The sequence below is a fragment of the Mytilus trossulus genome, chromosome 2 (assembly GCF_036588685.1).
Source record: "Mytilus trossulus isolate FHL-02 chromosome 2, PNRI_Mtr1.1.1.hap1, whole genome shotgun sequence".
In the NCBI taxonomy this organism is placed as follows: domain Eukaryota; kingdom Metazoa; phylum Mollusca; class Bivalvia; order Mytilida; family Mytilidae; genus Mytilus; species Mytilus trossulus.
The window spans coordinates 16,014,493-16,034,109 of NC_086374.1; the positions used below are offsets into that span (position 1 = coordinate 16,014,493).

Below are 19,617 nucleotides of genomic sequence, written 5' to 3' on the forward strand. Positions count from 1 at the left end.
CCGGATTTGATACCACATAAGCAACATGTGGAGCAGGATCTGCTTACCCTTCCGGAGCACCTGAGATCACCTCTAGTTTTTGGTGGGGTTCGTGTTGTTTATTTTTTGGTTTTCTATGTTGTGTCATGTGTACTATTGTTTGTCTGTTTGTCTTTTTTATTTTTAGCCATGGTATTGTCAGTTTGTTTTAGATCTATGAGTTTGACTGTCCCTTTGGTATCTTTCGTCCCTCTTTTGCAACAAATAGGTCAATGCCACTGCTGGTTGAGTTTTTATTCCCCGATGGTTTCAATAGCCACTGCTGTGTTGACATAAAATATCATTTATATGGTTATAATTATAAATTAACTGAACGAAACCTTGATTTTTTTAATTATTAAGGCTTTTCTACCTCAGCATAAGATAACCTTAGTTGTATTTGGCAAAACGTTTATAAATTTTGATTTCGTTATACTGCATAAATAACGAAATCAGAGATCAATATTTTAATTAGATTGATTTTTTTTGGTGTTCTCAATGCTTTTTTACTTTGTACCTAATTCAGCTTTTTTAACGTTTTTAGAATCGAGTGTCACTAATGAGTATTTTGTAGACGAAACGCTCGTCTGGTGCAAATACATAATTTCAATCCTGGTATCTATGATGAGTTTATGTAACTTTTGAAAAAAAACAAAAATAACTTTGTGACTACAAATGATTTATTAGTTACGTTTAAAGTTAAGCATAATCAATTTTGACAACAAAGACTCATTAGACTATCAATTAGTATCCATACACTGCATCCAATACTGTGCAATTGTTTATACCAACCCAGCCTTGTATGTTTCATATACAACATCTTTCTTCGATGGATCATCATTGGTGAGGAATAGAAGCCAGTCTTCAATGTGTTCCTGTATCGGAACCATACCATGGCTTGGTTTGTAAAGTCCGAATGCCTTCCTAATGAGAGCCTCGTTGTCATGACCATATACCTTATATGCCTTGACGTAGTTATCCAGTGAAATCATTTTAGTCTTGTCTGTATCCAGAATGCAAATAATGTCTTCACACAAGGCTTTCATTTTTGCGATAAAGTTTTTCTTGTTTTCGGTATACCCTTTCTCTAAATCTTTTAAGAGGTCAACCTTGGTAATTTTATTATTCCCTTTAAGGATATATTTCTCCCACCATGCTTCTATTTTAGCGCATTCCAACTTTCCCTTAGATTTGCTTATGCCTTCTACAAGAGGGAATTTCTTGAGTGTGTAATCAACGTCAGCACGTGTGATAACTCCGTCATGATTCACATCAAGAGTGCGATACCAGATATTCCACTTTTCTTTCAAGAACTCAATTCCAGTCACCACTGTAAAAATAAAATAGAAATTAGTTTTTTCTTTTACTGAGAGTTTCGCTATCTATTGTCTTTAAGTATATATATAACCTTATCCAGTTTATTTAAGGATATTCCTCGTTTGAAAATAGAAGAAGACCATTTGCATAAGCTTTAATACTGCAGTTGTAAAGTGCAGAACCAATACAAGTTATCAAAACGATGAACTGTACAGAACAGAACTGAAGACTATTACTGATGAGTCTTTTGTAGACGAAACACGGCTGGCGTACATACTAAATTTAGCCCTTGTATCTATGATGAATTTATTTACAACTTAGTTGAAATTTAAAGTCAGTTTTATTCCAGGCAAATACAGTAAGTAGAGTAAGTTAGTAAGTAAATATATAGTTTATTATAGGGTCACGATCCAATTTACATCATATACAATATAAAAATCTTTAAAACCATATTAGATCCCTGCCTTTCAGACATATGAGACACTTTCATCTGACGTTGTTAACCATAGTTATAAAGATATTGTGAGAAGGATGATTTCGGCGTTGTTAGGTTGCTGTCTCATTGATTTTAACCACACAGTCCCCATTTATACAACATGGCAAATTTGATATTCGTATACTAGTATACACAAATTTTAAAAAGCAAAAACGGCAGATTAAAATAAAATGTTGGAAAACAATCAATATAAGTGAAGGCATAAAACGAAGATTTACCTGGAGTAGGTTTTGTCTGTAAAGGTGTAGTTTTCTCCGGCGTTATACTAATGGTAGTTTTCGTCGGCATAGGGGTAGTTTTCTCCGGCGTAATTGTATTTTTTGTCGGAAAAGTTGTAGTTTTCTCCGGCGTAATTATAGCTTTTGTCTGAATAGGGATAGGTTTCTCCTGTGTAATGATAGTTTTCTCCGGTGTAATGGTCGCTTTCGTCGGAATAGTGGTTGTTTTCTCTGGCGTAATGGGCGCTTTCATCGGATTAGGAATAGTTTTCTCCGGCGTAATGGTAGTTTTCGTTGGCAAGGGGGTAGTTTTCTCCGGGATAATGGCAGTTTTTGTCGGCAAGTTATTAGTTGTTCCCGGCGTGATGTTTGTCTTTGTCGGCATAGGGATAGTCGTTGTAGGAGTAGCCTTCGTTTGTAATGGGGCAGCTTTCGACGTCATGATGGTATTTTTCGTCGCAATATCAGTTGTTGATTATGGAATCTGTAAATGAAAAGATAATAATTAAGATAAAACAGAAACCTTTATTTGTCAATGAAAGTAAAATTTCGTTGCAAAGTTTTTTTCGCTGGGAATGCGAAAACGCTACGTTTGTTGATGTGAGCGGATCATATAATTTTGCGTTCATCGTAAGTAACTTATGAAAAAATATTCTCCTCAACAACAATTGCTAAAATTAACTTAATTAATTATCAAAGGTACCAGCCTTTTAATTTAGTACGCCAAACGCGCGTTGCGTCTATATAAGATTCATCAGTTCAAAATAGTAAATAAGTCAAAGTTCAAAGTTGAAGAGCGTTGAGGACCCAAAAGTACTAAAATCATCCTCAGAATTTTAATTTCAAATTATATCCGACCAACATACAGAAAATGATATATCTTTAGCTCATCCAAAAAATAGCTGATTATTTTAGAAGGAAAATTTATCTCTCATTGTTTTTTTATGTTGTTGTGTTTCTTTATCATTCACTGTAACCAAGTTTCATTGTAGTCCATGATGCATTCATAGCAGGAGACTCCCACCCTGTCAATCTACCGTTCTCGTTCTTTTCCTTTTCAAATTCATGCGATTCCCTTGGATAATTTTTTTTTTTTGTTACCTAAATTAGATGGATAATATCTCTTTAATCGATATAAGAGATTTGAATATCGATAAACTTTTATGGCTTAAAATCTTATATAAATGTACTGTATTACTAAGTCACTGTGGTTTAAAATCTTATATAAATGTACTGTATTACTAAGTCACTGTGGCTTAAAATCTTATATAAATGTACTGTATTACTAAGTCACTGTGGTTTAAAATCTTATATAAATGTACTGTATTACTAAGTCACTGTGGTTTAAAATCTTATATAAATGTACTGTATTACTAAGTCACTGTGGCTTAAAATCTTATATAAATGTACTGTATTACTAAGTCACTGTGGTTTAAAATCTTATATAAATGTACTGTATTACTAAGTCACTGTGGTTTAAAATCTTATATAAATGTACTGTATTACTAAGTCACTGTGGTTTAAAATCTTATATAAATGTACTGTATTACTAAGTCACTGTGGTTTAAAATCTTATATAAATGTACTGTATTACTAAGTCACTGTGGTTTAAAATCTTATATAAATGTACTGTATTACTAAGTCACTGTGGTTTAAAATCTTATATAAATGTACTGTATTACTAAGTCACTGTGGTTTAAAATCTTATATAAATGTACTGTATTACTAAGTCACTGTGGTTTAAAATCTTATATAAATGTACTGTATTACTAAGTCACTGTGGTTTAAAATCTTATATAAATGTACTGTATTACTAAGTCACTGTGGTTTAAAATCTTATATAAATGTTCTGTATTACTAAGTCACTGTGGTTTAAAATCTTATATAAATGTACTGTATTACTAAGTCACTGTGGCTTAAAATCTTATATAAATGTACTGTATTACTAAGTCACTGTGGTTTAAAATCTTATATAAATGTACTGTATTACTAAGTCACTGTGGTTTAAAATCTTATATAAATGTACTGTATTACTAAGTCACTGTGGTTTAAAATCTTATATAAATGTACTGTATTACTAAGTCACTGTGGTTTAAAATCTTATATAAATGTACTGTATTACTAAGTCACTGTGGTTTAAAATCTTATATAAATGTACTGTATTACTAAGTCACTGTGGTTTAAAATCTTATATAAATGTACTGTATTACTAAGTCACTGTGGTTTAAAATCTTATATAAATGTACTGTATTACTAAGTCACTGTGGTTTAAAACAGCCGATGCAAAGATTTGTTTCTAAATCGACCAGGAAATCTTCGCATTCAAGGAATACGTTATTATAAAAAAAATCAATTAACAGTTTCGGTATCTTCTTTGACTAACACATGCATATGTGTAAGTACTAATCAACTTGTGTTGTTAGGTTGACGTCTCTTGCTACCATACTAATATACACATTGTACTTAATGGAATTTTGTATATACTACTACTAGTTAATAGATGAACAATTTCAATCTCTTTATTTGTTATAAAATTAAGGTTTGACAAATTATTGGCACTTTGGGCTTTCAAAAATGTAATGTCGAAGAAGAGGTTAACACATTTGAATGCAATTCGAGCTGTTCCGAAAAGAAATCTAAATCCGTATCATTTAACTTTGTATGATCATTTATAACCCCAAAACATTGATTTGATCTCAATTATTGACAAATTGTTTTTTTTTTTACAAAATGAAATATAAATATTTGATGTCTCTGTGTTTGAACCACACAACAATGAATATAAAAAACGAAAAAAGAGATAGCAAATCATTATTGTGTATCTTATTGTGTTAGCCGCCGTAAGACAAAATATCTAATACGTAAGAACAAGATAGATCCATGCACATACACAGTTTATCAAGGAGGATTCTGTTATTTAAAAACAGTTCCTCTATTGTTTGTTTTTTTACAATTAATCGTTCCTTTTTTTTTCATCAGAGATAAATTATTTTACAAAATTCAATTGATTAGTAAAATGTATATGTAGTTCAAACTATACTACATGCATATGAAAATACACAAACTTACCGAAACAGGTAGAGATCTGGCCTAAATGCATAGTGAAAACATCAATTGCGCTTCATATTATATACTTTTATGCTCAAGGTATTTACCTTGAAACTGTAAGTTGTTATGTACAAAAACCTCAAGGATGCAATACTATAAGGGCAACGTCAACTTAGAAAAAGACTTCATATCACCCTGTATTGTCATGGTGTACAAGATCTTCGCTATAGTTAGACATCACATAAATGTATTTTAAGATGAAAATGTAAGTGATGACACAATCATGCAAAAAAGTGTTTGAGATTTTTTTTTTAAAGAATTACCTTTTCAACTGTTTGAGTTGATTAAGTAGTATTACATTGCAGTTCTAAAGTTTTGGTAATTATTTTAAATTCAAGAATATATATACCCTCATGCAAAGCTCGTAATTCTTATCCAGGTTTGGCTTAACATTTTGTTAATTTTTCGTATTTTCAGAACAACGTTTTGATTTCATATAGTAGGGCTGTTATTGCCTCGGCCGCCATATTGTTAAAGTGCTAATGGTGCATTATTATTGTCAACCCTATTCATATGCTAAAAACTTAAAATAGATTTTTTGTTTGATGTATAATATTCTATTTAACTAAAGGCAATGAGAAATCGAGTTTCTTCTGATTATTGTCTCTTATTTATTATAGTGTTGCTAACTGGCAATTCAATCGCTTTGGAATAGCGAAGACAGAACATGCATAATTCGTGTTCAGCCATTAATTGGAATAGAATTCCAACATTAAAAGTGAAACAAATCATTTTTAAAAGGTAAAAACTATAACATGAAATCAAACAGACCTATAAAAACCCAATTGAACGTGGTCGCAATCTATTTATATTTATGTTTATTTTTATATCGGGTTATGTGATCGTCGGCAGTATTCGGAGGTCATCTTGATTGTTAAATAGCTCTAGCGTCTAGAATGAAATAGACACGAAATTCTGATATAGGCTATCGAATACATTTTATCTGTTTATGTTTATTTCAGACTTGTATTTAGTATGTTATAAATCAAATATGTGGATTTGAGTCAAATCTGTGAACATGAATTTGACATGCAGCTAGTGCCCCTTCAAATAATTTACTGAGCCATAAGACTATGAAAAGAATAAAATAAAAAAAATACTGAATTCTAAGAAAAAAATTAAACGGAAAGTCCCTAATCAAATGGCAAAAATCAAAAGCTAAAACACAGTAAACAAATGGATAACAACTTTCATATTTCTGACTTGGTACAGGTATTAATTTTTCTTATGTAGAACATGATTGATCAAACCTGGTTTTACAGTTAGTTAAACCTCTGACTTGTATGACAGCGGCATACACTTTCATTATGTTGACAGCGATGTGTGAACAAACCAAACAGACATAATAGGTTACTGTAAACATGTCAAAAATAGGGGTATAGCAGTCAATATTAATTACTATGAAAATAAACAGATTTGTAACAAAGAAGCACAAAAAGGCATATAGCAAAACACTTTATAAAACAAAACGACAGACAAGACTACACATGTTTTACCATAGGACAATAACTCAATGACGGGGTGTATAAGTACAGAGCCACGTCAGATGGATATCACCATAAATGAAATAAACAGTAAAAGTAATATTCATGAAGGCAAATAAAGAATGTTTTAACACGTTATAAAGATGTTAAGCAACGTAAGTATCCAGGCTAGTGCTCGTTGTATATGAAATACCTAAACCTCCCGGCCCCCTTAAATATTTGAACAGTCCCGTATCTACTCAAATATCTGTTTCCAAAACATTATGTCCTAAATGTATAAATAAAATTGAAGACATAACGCAAGACAGTAACTTACGAGGTTTCCTCCTTTTAGCAGGCACATCTAAATGTTAATCCTAGACTGGTTTAAACTTGTTTATTTTATTTGACTCTTTAACTTTTTCATTTTGATTTGGTAATTAAAATGTGTTCCTAAGACGTATTTTGCTCATCCCGAAATCAAAGGCGCTTGTTTTATTTAAATTTGATTTGATTTGATTTGTTGTATAATCACCCTTTTTTTTTTGTTTGCTTAATTTTTTAAAAGAAGACTAGAATGTAACCCGAATATAAAAAAAATACATGCATAATTAAGACAAGGAAACAACATAAATAACCGAATGTATAATAATTGGTTATTCGGAATACAAAAAGGATCGAGATTGGTGCTAAATGAAGATACGAAAATGGTTACTCACAATCGGATACGTCTTTACAACTCAGTACATACACTATGAATATGTGTGATGTCAAGGAGGATTCTAGAAAATTCCGTCAAGTTGGGAAAATTTATTTTTTTCAAAACTGCCCTTAAAATCAAATTAATAGTTTTGTTAAGAATTATATTTACCCTGTTTATATGATAATGCGATAACAACATGTAATATCTAACTATATTAGTTTCTATTTGAAACACTTATTACCCACAAAACTCCTTTCGTATTATACAGATGTTCTTTAATTTTTTTAGATTCCCCCCCCCCCCCCCCCCCCGTTTACTAGTAACTTATTGTTCTCATCACTACGATATTACAATAAAAGCGGTTTAAATATCCGTTTCTTATATCCTTATTTTCCACAAATTAAATAGAAATAGGGACAATAAGTGAAGTATTCAATATTCGCATGAATACTGAAAAAAAAAATATTCAGCAAAACAATTCCATGTAACACTATTTCACTTTTAAAGCAAACGTTTAATTTAAATGATCTTGTATCAATATTAAAGTATCAGCGAGTTGCAACTCAATCATGACCTAACGATAAGATATGATACCTTAAACCACGGATGATTCAGTAGTTGTTCATCTAGTAGTGTAACTTAGTCTTTTCGGAATCATTTGTACCGAAATTATTCTCATTTTTGAAACAAGATGTAGCTGTTGAACAATATACTACAGTCTGTTTATAGCTACCAAAGGCACCATGCTTATAATTTGATACGTCAGACACACTTATCGTTTTCACAAGACTCATCAGTGACGCCCAGATCAAAATAGTTAATAAGCCAAACAATTAATATAAGGTTGAATAGCATCCAGGATCCAAAATTCAAAAAAGTTATGGCAGATATGGCTTAAGTAATATATGCCTGGGATAAAAAAAAAATCCTTAGTATTTCGAATAATTCATACTTTTGCGAATAGTTAATTAATAAAAATGACCATATTATTGATATTCAGGTCAACACCGAAGTGCTGACCACTGGGCAGGTGATACTCTAGAGGACGAAACGTCCACCAGCAGTGACATCGACTCAGTGGTGTAAAAAATTATCAAAAGTGTCAAACTTACGCCACATTCTCTACGTATGTCACAGTGCCTGTCACAAGTCCGGAGCCTGTGGTTAAGTAGTTTTCGTTTGTTTATATGTGACATATTTGTTTTTCGTTCATTTTTTGTACATAAATTAGGCCGTTAGTTTTCTCGTTTGAATTTTTTCACATTGTCATTTTGAAATCTTTCATATCTGACTATGCGGTATCAGTCTTGCTCATTGTTGAATGCAATACGGTGACTTTTAGTTGTTTATTTCTGTGTCATTATGGTTTCTTGTAGAGAGTTGTCTTATTCGAAATCATACCACATCTTTTTTTGTTTATATATATTTGATCTTTTTTTGGTGAAATTCAGGTTACTTGTTTATCTATTGTCAGATGTCTTTTATATCCATCAAATGGGTACCTTTAGAAGCCAGACAAACAACTATCGATTCGTAAAGTAATCAGTCTGTCAATTATATAGGGGAGGAGTAATGGAAAAATAAATTAAAAAACCATAAAAGAAATTTATACTGAAGTACTACATAGTAGCTACTGTTTTATAACACAATTTTCACCTTAGTTAATCTCGAGTTATGGGACTTCTAACGTCAAAATCAGTATCGCATATATTCCTCAATTTCCAATTAGTTATTCAGTATAATGCAAAGACAAATCGGATTTTAAATTTTCTAAATTTTCAACGAAAGCAATGGATCAGGGTAATCTCTCCGATAAGACGTGTATGTTATTATTGAGAATGAGGAATGATACAACGAAGGGACACAATAATGCAAGGAATTGTTTAGTATGAAATGTAGTATTAATAATTCTAGCCACAAGCTACCTTAAAATGCTGAAGTCTGTTTTCTTTGCCTCATGAGAAAATCATATCAAGATTCTATCCTACGATACTAATCTGCTTCTGAAATTTGCATTCAATTCATATACAAGGGAAATGGTCTTAAAAGAGTACAAAATGTTAGAACAGGTACTTCCTGCGGGAAGTTGAAATGTACACATATTCAGTCTCTGAACATAAATGTAGGGAAATTAATCACTGACACATTATTAGATTTTATTTGATACCAAATTGCCTTACATATCTACGACAGTTCAATTTTTTTTTTATATGTAATGGTCGTATTTACATCTCATGCTGGACTTAAGAATTACTGTAATGGTGTGAATGTTTGGTGTGGCACATTTATTTGAACGCAATTGTAAATGTAGTTTGTTTCAGTTAAAAAAGATCGTACAAAAAAGGTGTCAATTGAAACGAAATGAGCTGACAAATTCATCACTGATGTGACAAGTATTCTCAAATTTGATTCATAACATATTAAATCCTAATTACAAAAGAAATAATAAACAGAACATTTCGTTAAGACACCATTGTATAAATGGACACTAGCTTTAAACAGTACAATACATTAAAACACGATTTCCTTGTTTCAAATAAAATATAAAATTGGAATATAGAAACGCAATTTTGTAAAAATAGCAGCCACTTTGTTTCAATTTTGTCAAAATCTGCTAGAACTATCGTTGATGTATTATATGCTTGCAGGCCAATAATTCAACTTATTTTAAGAAATTTTCATGCCTGTAGCGGAGAACGTTTTGCATGTGTTCAGCATGTGGTAAATTCATTAAAAAGAAAAGCATGTCGTATTGAAATGTGAAATAAGGGAGACACATACAAGAATATCCGTTTAATTGAATAACCCAGCATTTAATTCTTACATTATTAAGATAAGACGTCATAAGCCAATACAAAAAGTCTGTTAAAAAAATAAATACAGACCAAAATGATTATTTGGATATTTGAAGGAAAAAAATGGTAACTGCAATCGTGCTATTATTCGGGATCCCAGATTTTGTCTGTCATAATGCACCACTTTTGCACATTTTTGCGGAATTATAATTATATTGTTATTACTTTTATTGATGTTCGTCAAATGTGTCATCAATGACCTTTTTATATGCACTGTTCTCACTTACTTTATACAATAACCTTTAAAATACAATGACATAATGAATGCTTTCCCACTAAATAGAAATATAGTTGAAAGAGTTTATATGTTACCATATCGGGTTCGACATTATTTTTGAGTTTCTATCACATTTCAGCAGGTTTTGTACACAAAAGGCTTAACTACATCAGAAGGTAGGATATATATGTTTACATAATTAAATTTTTAGTGGCACTAGCTGTCAAAGTCATGTTCACTTATTTGTCTCAAATTCTCATATATGATTTATAACATACTAAAACGTAAATCCAAATAACAATAAGTCTGAAAAAAACTGTTAAGAAAGCATGTACTCGATGATAAATATCAGAATTTCGTGTGTATTTCAGTCTAGACAACATCTAATTAACTATCGAGATGACATCTCAATACTGACGATGGTCACAATACCCGATATAAACATAAATGTAAATAGATTGCGACATCGTGCAATATAATTTGTATAGGTCTGTTTGATTTTATGTTTAAGGTTAAACAGAAAATATAGTAATTAACGTTTTCACCTGTATATGAATGATTACTTGTGGGTCAAATATGAAAATGAAATTGTTTACATTTGCTTCACTTTCAATGTTGACATTCTTTTCCTTTTAAAGGCTGAACACTACTTATGCATGTGTAACCAATCTCTAGCCAATGGGTAAACTGAATGTCACATGAATACGGATTTAATGAGGTCGATTTATCCACTTGCAGGTGAATAATTCTGCAGCAATATTACTTTGCTTATTTTGACAAAGTTGTACAAAATTGGCTGCTGAAAACGAATTATTATTTCATTATAAAATTATTATAGTCAAACTCATAAATCTAAAATAAACTGACAACGCCATTGCTAAAAATGAAAAAGACAAACAGACAAAACAATAGTTCACATGACACTATATAGAAAACTAAAGAATAAACAACACGAACCCCACCAAAAAACTAGGGATGATCTCAGGTTCTCCGGAAGGGTAGGCAGATTTAAACGTTTCAGTCATTCAGAATAAGGTTTTGATCATAAACCATTTTAGTCTACCATCAATTCATTTGTTCCAAAGAACCAAATAGTTCATGTGAGCAAAGGATAAGAATCGCAATTCAGTTTTCAGACATTTTTTTCTTTAAATAACAAAATACTTAATGTCAGTTTAAACTTTGTAAACAAAAATGGTAAAAAGAATTGATAATATTCCCTTATATTTTAAAATTAATATAAACTTATAGACTGGAACTTTTTCTCTTCATAATTTTGTGGATTTTGTTTTGCGACTTTCTGTTCTTTTATTTTTAAATAATGAGAAGAATCAAAGACTAAATGGCCCAGAGTAATATTATGTTATCATTTTTGAAGGATGTATCAGATTTGAAATTTTCTGTAAATGTTGCGCACTTTTGATTTTGAAAAATTGTATTCTGTTTTATACGAATTCAAAAAAAACCAGGAATTGGCTATTTTTTTACAAAATACTTTATTTTTTGTACCTTTGACCAACTTGCTTTGACATAGAAAAATGCATTGTACAAATTGTCAGCAAGCGTACAAGACAGATAGTATTTGGAATGATATTATATAGCCGTATATTAAGTGGTGGGCATTAGAGTTAGGGCATTAATTAATTGGATTGCTGAAGAGATATTACTCGTTTATTAGACACATCAACTAGCAACTAGCTGTTTTGTTTTGAATGCATTTGAGTGAATGTGGATGTGATTTAGACCTAACAATAAAGTTACAAAGGCATAATTATTTGGTAGTTGTCTTTTTAGTAGTAGTATTACTTTCATTGGTTTGTCTGTTTTGTTTAAGGGTATATTGAATGTGAGTAACTAACAGCCTTTAGAATTGTAATGACTTTCAGAATCTGTCTTTTCGGAATCTGTTGTATTGACATGTTATGTTGGAATACATATTTAAATTTTTAATTTGGAAAATAAATCGAAGCAGGCGAACAATTCCACGAATAAAATTCAGTCTGGTAAATTTCCTTTAATTCTTCTTTCTGTCCAATACTCATAATATTTGATATACTCAAGTGCCACAAACTTATCAGGAAAAATAATTGAATATAATTAAATATTTAAACATTACAATTACTGCATCTGTAAATACTGTAATGATCTTTAATAGATTATATGTAAATATGTTTATTTTGAACAAATTGCATTGATGCATGAAATATGGGCTGTACAAACCCTTACAGACTTTTGACATGTATTAACTTGACGTTACTATTTTTGAAAATGAAATTGACTCCAAGCTACTAAATAGCAACAACGAGTCAATATCATATTCATACTATTTGTTTTATATAAATTAAGGACTTTCACTTAGTTGCCTATATAACTAGTCAAACTATGGGGTTATAATTGTAAAAAATATCCTATGCAGTTTATCGTATATAAATAAAACAAAATGAGGGGTATACGTTATATATCTTCAAGTTTGTTAACTCAGGTTTATTATCATCATATCACAGAAATTTTGTATACACCCGCTCAAAAGAGTACAGGTATTCTTATGATTGTCCTCCGTCCGTCAAACTTTCGTTTTCCATATGATGAATAGAGAACCGTCTTTTTTTTCTCTTAATGTTTAAATTTGAATGGACTGCTTGGACCTGTTAACACTTCTAAAATTCCTATTTTGTCCATTTCACTTTAACATGTACTGTTCTTGATTATGTCACATGATAGTTTGAAGTATTAAAAATCACTGTATTTCCAAACTTTAAAGAGGTTGGTAAAAGGTTATTTTGGTGCAACGTGTTTTGTCACTTTTTTTTCTCGTGCAGTTGTGAACAGGGTTGTTTATTCACCGTGTTTTGTGAAATCGGGAAATAGATCAACGTGCAAGCAAATGGTTCATTCATCATGAAATGGCAATTTTATTTCGCGTTCTTACGTGCAGATACACTCCCTTTACGGCCCTATTTAAATTTAGAATCTCTTTTTCAAATTGATTTAAATTTTAATCAAATATTTTTGGATCACTGAGGACAGCTTAAGATCGCTTTAAATTATGTCGTGTTCATTTTTACTGTTCCAGATTATTGATAATTGACTGTTCAAACAATTAAAGTTGTTAGGATTTTCCAGATAATAAATGAACCACAACTTCTGGAAATTAATTGAAACTTGAAAGGAACGTGTTAGTCCATTAATGATATGTTAAATTCGATTCTCTTTGTTTCGATTTTATTGCTCTAAATTAACAATAATTCATTGGAAACATTTCAAAATTGTTTCTGAAATTAAACGAAGAACCACTTAGAAAACATATTGGAGAGCACAACAAACCACAATTTCCAACAATATTAAATGAACAAACAAAAACAAACAATCATCATCAACATATGGTTCATATAACTCTTTTCATACGAACACTCATCCGTTTTTGTCTATCTTAATCATATGTAGTAAAAGAATATTTACCATCAATAACCCAACACACTCCAACTATCAATCGGGATACCACCGATTGTCCCACTTTTTTTAAAACATTTTGTTCAACAGCAACAAACACTCCGTTTCAAACTATGTCACAACATACTTGGTTATACTGAAATATTATAAACGTATTGAACATGGACGACACACCACCTATTTTGAAGTTTATACTTTGAAATACCAACGCGTTTTTTTTTCGCCTAAAAGAAGTTATTATGGAAACTGATAAAAACTGATAATGCTATAATATTTATTCATATTGATGAAATATTCACTAATGTAAGGAACGAATACGGCAATATTTTTTCCATTGTAAAGAATATTTCATTTGTTATAAAGGTACTTTTATTTCATGACAGAACGGACTTATAAAAGGTAAATAAAACCTCGTATCGTGAGTACTGAAATCTGTACCAAACTTTTAGATCACTATTACTTGTTTGCTGTAGTTAGATGGTCCAACAAGGATCCACCCAAACTAGGACCAGTGTTTGTTTTGGTTTTGCTGTTATACATTTCTTTGGTTAGAAAAAAATAGTATAGGACTGAATCTATTAGAACAAATTTGTATGGGAAAGTGCTGACATTTAGTTGATCTGTTGGGTTTCTTATTTATATTTATGCTGTTGAAAACAATATATGATATGATTAAATGTATTCATTTTGGCTTCCAAATATTTTGTCTAGTTTACAAGAAACACATGTCGGTTGTACTGAAATTAGTACACAGTATATGTTTTAATTACAAGCATAACAAAAATTCATCCATTTTTGTCTTTTGTGCGTTATTATCTTAGTTAAATACAAAAAGAAAAAAGAAAATAAAGCAAAGTAAAGTCATTTTAATGTCTTTTAATGCTAAACTGATAGAATTACAAATATTAATAAGAATTACCAAGCTCACTCATCTCAGAATATGGCATGCAGCGTACTTTTGTTTTATAAAATATTTATCATAGAAGTCCATTTTTGTACACATCATACACACAATCAGGTTTTGATTGGTCGTCATTAGCAACAAAAACAACCCAGTCATCAATATATTCTTGGATTGGAATTGAGCCATGGTCTGGTTTGTAAAGCTCAAATGCTTTTTGAAGTACTTTTTCGTTGTCATGGCCTTAATTTTTAAAAGCGTTCACATAGTTGTCTAAAGAAATCATTTTGGTTTTGTCGGTATCTATTACATTTGTTATATGTTCAAATAATGATTTAATTGTCGCAAAGAATTTAGTTTTATTTTCTGCATATTCTTTCTCGAAGTCATCAAGGAATTCTTCTTTCGAAATTTCATGCTTTCCCCTGAGAATATATGTATTCCACCATTTCTCTATTTGATCATCAGTAAATTTTCCCTCTTTTTTGCTGAGACCCTCAACAACAGGAAACTGTTTCAGCGTAAAGTCGACATCCCCCTTTGTGATTTTTCCATCGTGATTTACGTCCAGTGAGTCAAACCAGTAACTCGACTTTTCCCGCAAGAACTCTATGTTACCGGAAGACACTGAATGGCAAAAAAAAAGAAGATATTAATTTATTTGTAATTAAGCAAACTTAAAAAAAAAGTTTAAGATACAACCAGAAACTTTAGATTTGCCTTTGTTTTTGAGCGACACATGTTAAACTCTGAAAATGCAATTTGAATCAAAATGTACAACTGACAACTAATGTCATGGATTCATTTTTGAATGGTTAAACTTTCCCTTTCAGAATTGCTCTCTCCACAAAAGTACCAAAACAGTTGTTTTAAGAAAAGATACCGAGCTCTAAGTGAAATTCATAACAGAAAGTACTTTATGAAATGGAAAAATCAAAAGCCCAAACACATTTAACGAACGGAAAACGACTGTCATATTCCTGACTTGGTACATGATCTCCATATAGAAAATGGTGGGTTTAACCTGGTTTTACAACTAACTAAGCCTCTCCTCAGATGACAGTCGCATAGAATTTGATTATATTGACAGCAATGTGTGAGCAAAGCAAAAAACAGACAGGTCAAAACGTCAAAAATTGGGTTACAGCTATTTACACTGTAATAAAATCTTAATCACTATAAAAAAAAATAGCTGGTTCAACATAGGAACCCAAAATGTCATATAGACAATGTTTGTTAGCAATTATAAAGTACAAAACTCAAAACTAAGCATAGGGGAAGTAACGATCCACATCAAAGAATATATCAAAAATAGATAAACAATAAAGGTTTAAAATATACAAGGAGAAAAAGTGGGGTCTTTATCACGAAATTGATATGATTGATAATATCAGTACCTAGTACCTAGAAATTGAATCTATACTTCAAGACCATCATGTATTATTTGTGAAGTTGAAACGCATCCAAATGACCTATTTGACAATGCATAAATACTTACTCGAAGAAGTACTATTGATTGTCTTTGAGCACACAGCAGTGTCTTCTATCTGTTCAAAAATAAAAACAAGTACTAATAGTCAGTATTATACAATAAATACTTAGTAAAAGTTACAAAAGTAAACAATTTCATTCATACCCTTTGACTTCTGTAAAATAAAAAAATATATAATAGAGCATACTTGTTAGCTCAAACCATTTTCTTTTATTGGTAGAATTTAAAAATGTTTGAAAGTATTCTTTATACACAGCAGTGTAATGCGTAGTTCAAAATAATAGTATTTTCTAGTTGCATTTCTGTAAATATAGACAATGCAATTTCCCATAGAACTTCCCTTTACGGCTAAAACTGTGCCATGAAGGTTCGTGAAAAATTATATCCTAGAATTTAAAGTTTATATGCACTTCTATTTTATTGTTCCGTCAAACCATAAGGCTGTGTGGCATATTTTCAACATGTATATGACCCGAGTTTTTACGTGCTCAAATTTATACTTAAGTTCTGTGCTATCCCTCCCTTCACTTAGGGAATTAAAAAATATCTTCGCAGAAACTATGTGTATATATATTAGACTCTTATCGACGTCCGTTTCTCAAATCGAAGTATAAATTCCGACGTAATGTTCACAAACCAGTGTCTAATATTTAAAACCGCTAATCAACGTCCAATGTGGCGTAATGAATTACAAATACGACAGTCGATCGACGAGGAAACTCTCATCGTGGTGATCGTCAACTTTATTGAATCATTTATTTGTAAATTGATCTTTGTTTATATTATCTGTATCTTTTTAAAATTGAAAATGAAAATTTAAGTCTTTTTGTGAAGTAGCTTGTAAAAACTTTCGATTGTTTACTTATATTCAGACGGTATCATAATAAAAGGACAAACATAATAATACTATTACATCTACATGCCTAGTATGCACATTTGATGCGACTGAAATACCAGTGAGAGCTTTAGCGCTATAAGAGCAGGTCAAATCCACCATTTTTTACATTTGAAAATGCCTGTACCCAGTCAGGAATATAACAGATTTTGTCCATTAGTTTGATGTGTTTTATCATTTGATTTTGCCGTTTTATTAGGGACTCTCTGTTTTGAATTTTCCTCAGAGTTCAGTTTTTTTATGATTTTACTTATTAATATTTTGGTGGAAAAACATTCATGATTATTATTGACCTTCGTTGTCGTTTTCCTTCTTTTTCATATGAATAAATGACATGCGGGTATGGCCTATACATTGAACAAAAATGAGACAACATTGAGACAATAACCTAAAATCTAAGATTATCAACGACATCTAAAGGGCTGTATACAGACCTTAACAATAGACAGAATAAAAACGAACTGCCAATTGTTGAAAAGCATCATGATTTGGATTTGAATTTTCAAGAATTTTCAAGAATTTTTTAAGGGTTAGGTTCAACCCACTCATCGATCAGAGAAACCAAGAATTGGACGCCTATGAGAGGGGCATAACATTGGCCGTCGATTTGGAAAGTTATTTTTCGACTTTTATTGAGGAACGGACTTCACATAGCTTTTTCATGCTCCAAACAAAAGTTTCCACTTTGGATTAATTTTGTAGATGTATCCAAATTTAATATACATTTACACCTATTTAATTTTGAATCCATATTGAATCATAGAAAATGGATCTGAATTGAACTCCAAACGATCCATGATTTTGTGACGGGGAGTACCCAAATTGCACCCATGCTTAAAAATCGTATAACAGATGTGTGTTTTATTTCTTCAAATATTTAGAAAAATTTGACAATTTGTCCATGCTAAATATTATTTTTATACGAAATGGATGCTTGTGACATATTTTATTTGCTCATTTTTAAAAGATGACCTTTTGTGAACGTCGCATGGTGACAGTTTCCGTAGATTTTACTTTTACAGGAAATACTTTATCTGTTGAGACATACGGTGAACGTTTTGTTCATATTTAAATATATTTACTTATGCTGAAATACGTGTATACTGTTAAATCATACAAATACAAATGGTTTAGTCTCAAGTAAAATTTGTAAGATTTCTGCAGCTATTTTTCTTCAGTAGGTGCAATTTGGGTTCTGTGACGTATACTGGTAACATTCCCTAGTTATTTCTCTATGAGATGAAACACAGAGATCCTATCTGGGAACCAGAACGTAAAGAAAACATGCTCTCTATGAATATTATATCAAAACAAAAGAGGCATGACTTGTGAAACAGCTCAACCTATAGTAGTTCACCATATACAACACGGAGAAACTCTAAATAAAAAGTAAAATCACGATATTACTGAATAGGGGTACAGCAGTCATCCCCGTGTCACAATATCAATAAGAACAAAAACAAACAAATATTTAAAAAAAGAAGCACACAAAGCATATATCAAATTTAAAAACCACATTCAATGTTTACTTATATATAGGTATTTTAAATCAACCCATAAAGGATTGAAATATTTGAAGTCATGTGACTGACTTGACAAGGTTCACATCAACACTGGTGTAGAGTCGCGTGTTTGACGTCAGAATGTTTACGTCATACAGTTTACAGAGATATAGAATAATTTTATCGTTCTAAGTATTTTCAAAACTACAATTAAACAAAAACATAATGGCATTATAATAGAACTATAACATAATGGCGGGATGTTTAAAAGAATAGAGTCACGTCAAATTGATATCACATAAAACATACCAAACAGTAAAAGTAATATTAGTCTAATGATAGAACAATATAACACGTTATTAAGATTATGAATAACGTCAGTACGCAGAATTTATACGCCGAGACCATCATGTATTATTTGTGAAGTGGATACGGAATATTTATCAACAAAAGAGGGACGAAAGATACCAAAGGGACAGTCAAACTCATATATCTAAAACAACCGACAACGCCATGGCTAAAAATAAAAAAGACAAACAGACAATCAATAGCACACATGACACAACATGAAGCAATTAATCAATATTGTCGAGTTGATTTTCAAACTAGATATCGTCGGTGAATATAGAATTATGTTTTGAATTTTGAAGTAAATATTTTTTTTCTTTTTATAAAAAAATAACTTGATTCGTTTTTGTCTGAACAATTCAAACATTGTTGTAAAATTAAAAAGGAAGACGTTTGATATTTAAGAAATAATTCATGGGGGCTTGAATATATCGTGATTTTACCACGGGTTGGCCCTTTATGACAAATATTTTACCCTGAGCGATAGCGAGGGGTAAAATATCGGCATAAAGGGACAACCCGTGGTAAAATCTAGATATATTCAAGCCCCCATGAATTATTTCGATTCTAATAGGACAAATACGGCAATTATTTTGGATCGAAGCGCTCTAGGTGATGGCATTATTTGCCGTTC

The 19,617-nt window shown here is 31.1% G+C and overlaps 1 protein-coding gene across 1 annotated transcript; it reads right to left on the reverse strand.

Annotated features, from left to right (window-relative positions):
• Positions 1–680: 680 nt before the first annotated feature.
• On the reverse strand, positions 681–5,235 carry LOC134706596 (sarcoplasmic calcium-binding protein-like). Its single transcript, XM_063565667.1, has 3 exons — positions 5,119–5,235; positions 2,050–2,533; positions 681–1,348 (listed from the first exon to the last, which is right to left on the reverse strand). Exons 2-3 carry the CDS (start codon positions 2,489–2,491, stop codon positions 801–803), a joined length of 990 nt encoding a protein of 329 aa, XP_063421737.1. The 5' UTR covers positions 2,492–2,533; positions 5,119–5,235; the 3' UTR covers positions 681–800.
• Between the last annotated feature and the right edge of the window lie 14,382 nt (positions 5,236–19,617).

What these genes read in the sequence shown, in the direction of transcription:
- LOC134706596 (XM_063565667.1), bottom strand. Translation starts at nt 2,491, where the DNA reads ATGACGTCGAAAGCTGCCCCATTACAAACGAAGGCTACTCCTACAACG. An exon ending in ACAGACAAAACCTACTCCAG is followed by an intron (nt 1,349 to 2,049) that starts GTAAATCTTCGT and finishes TTATTTTTACAG; the next exon opens with TGGTGACTGGAATTGAGTTC.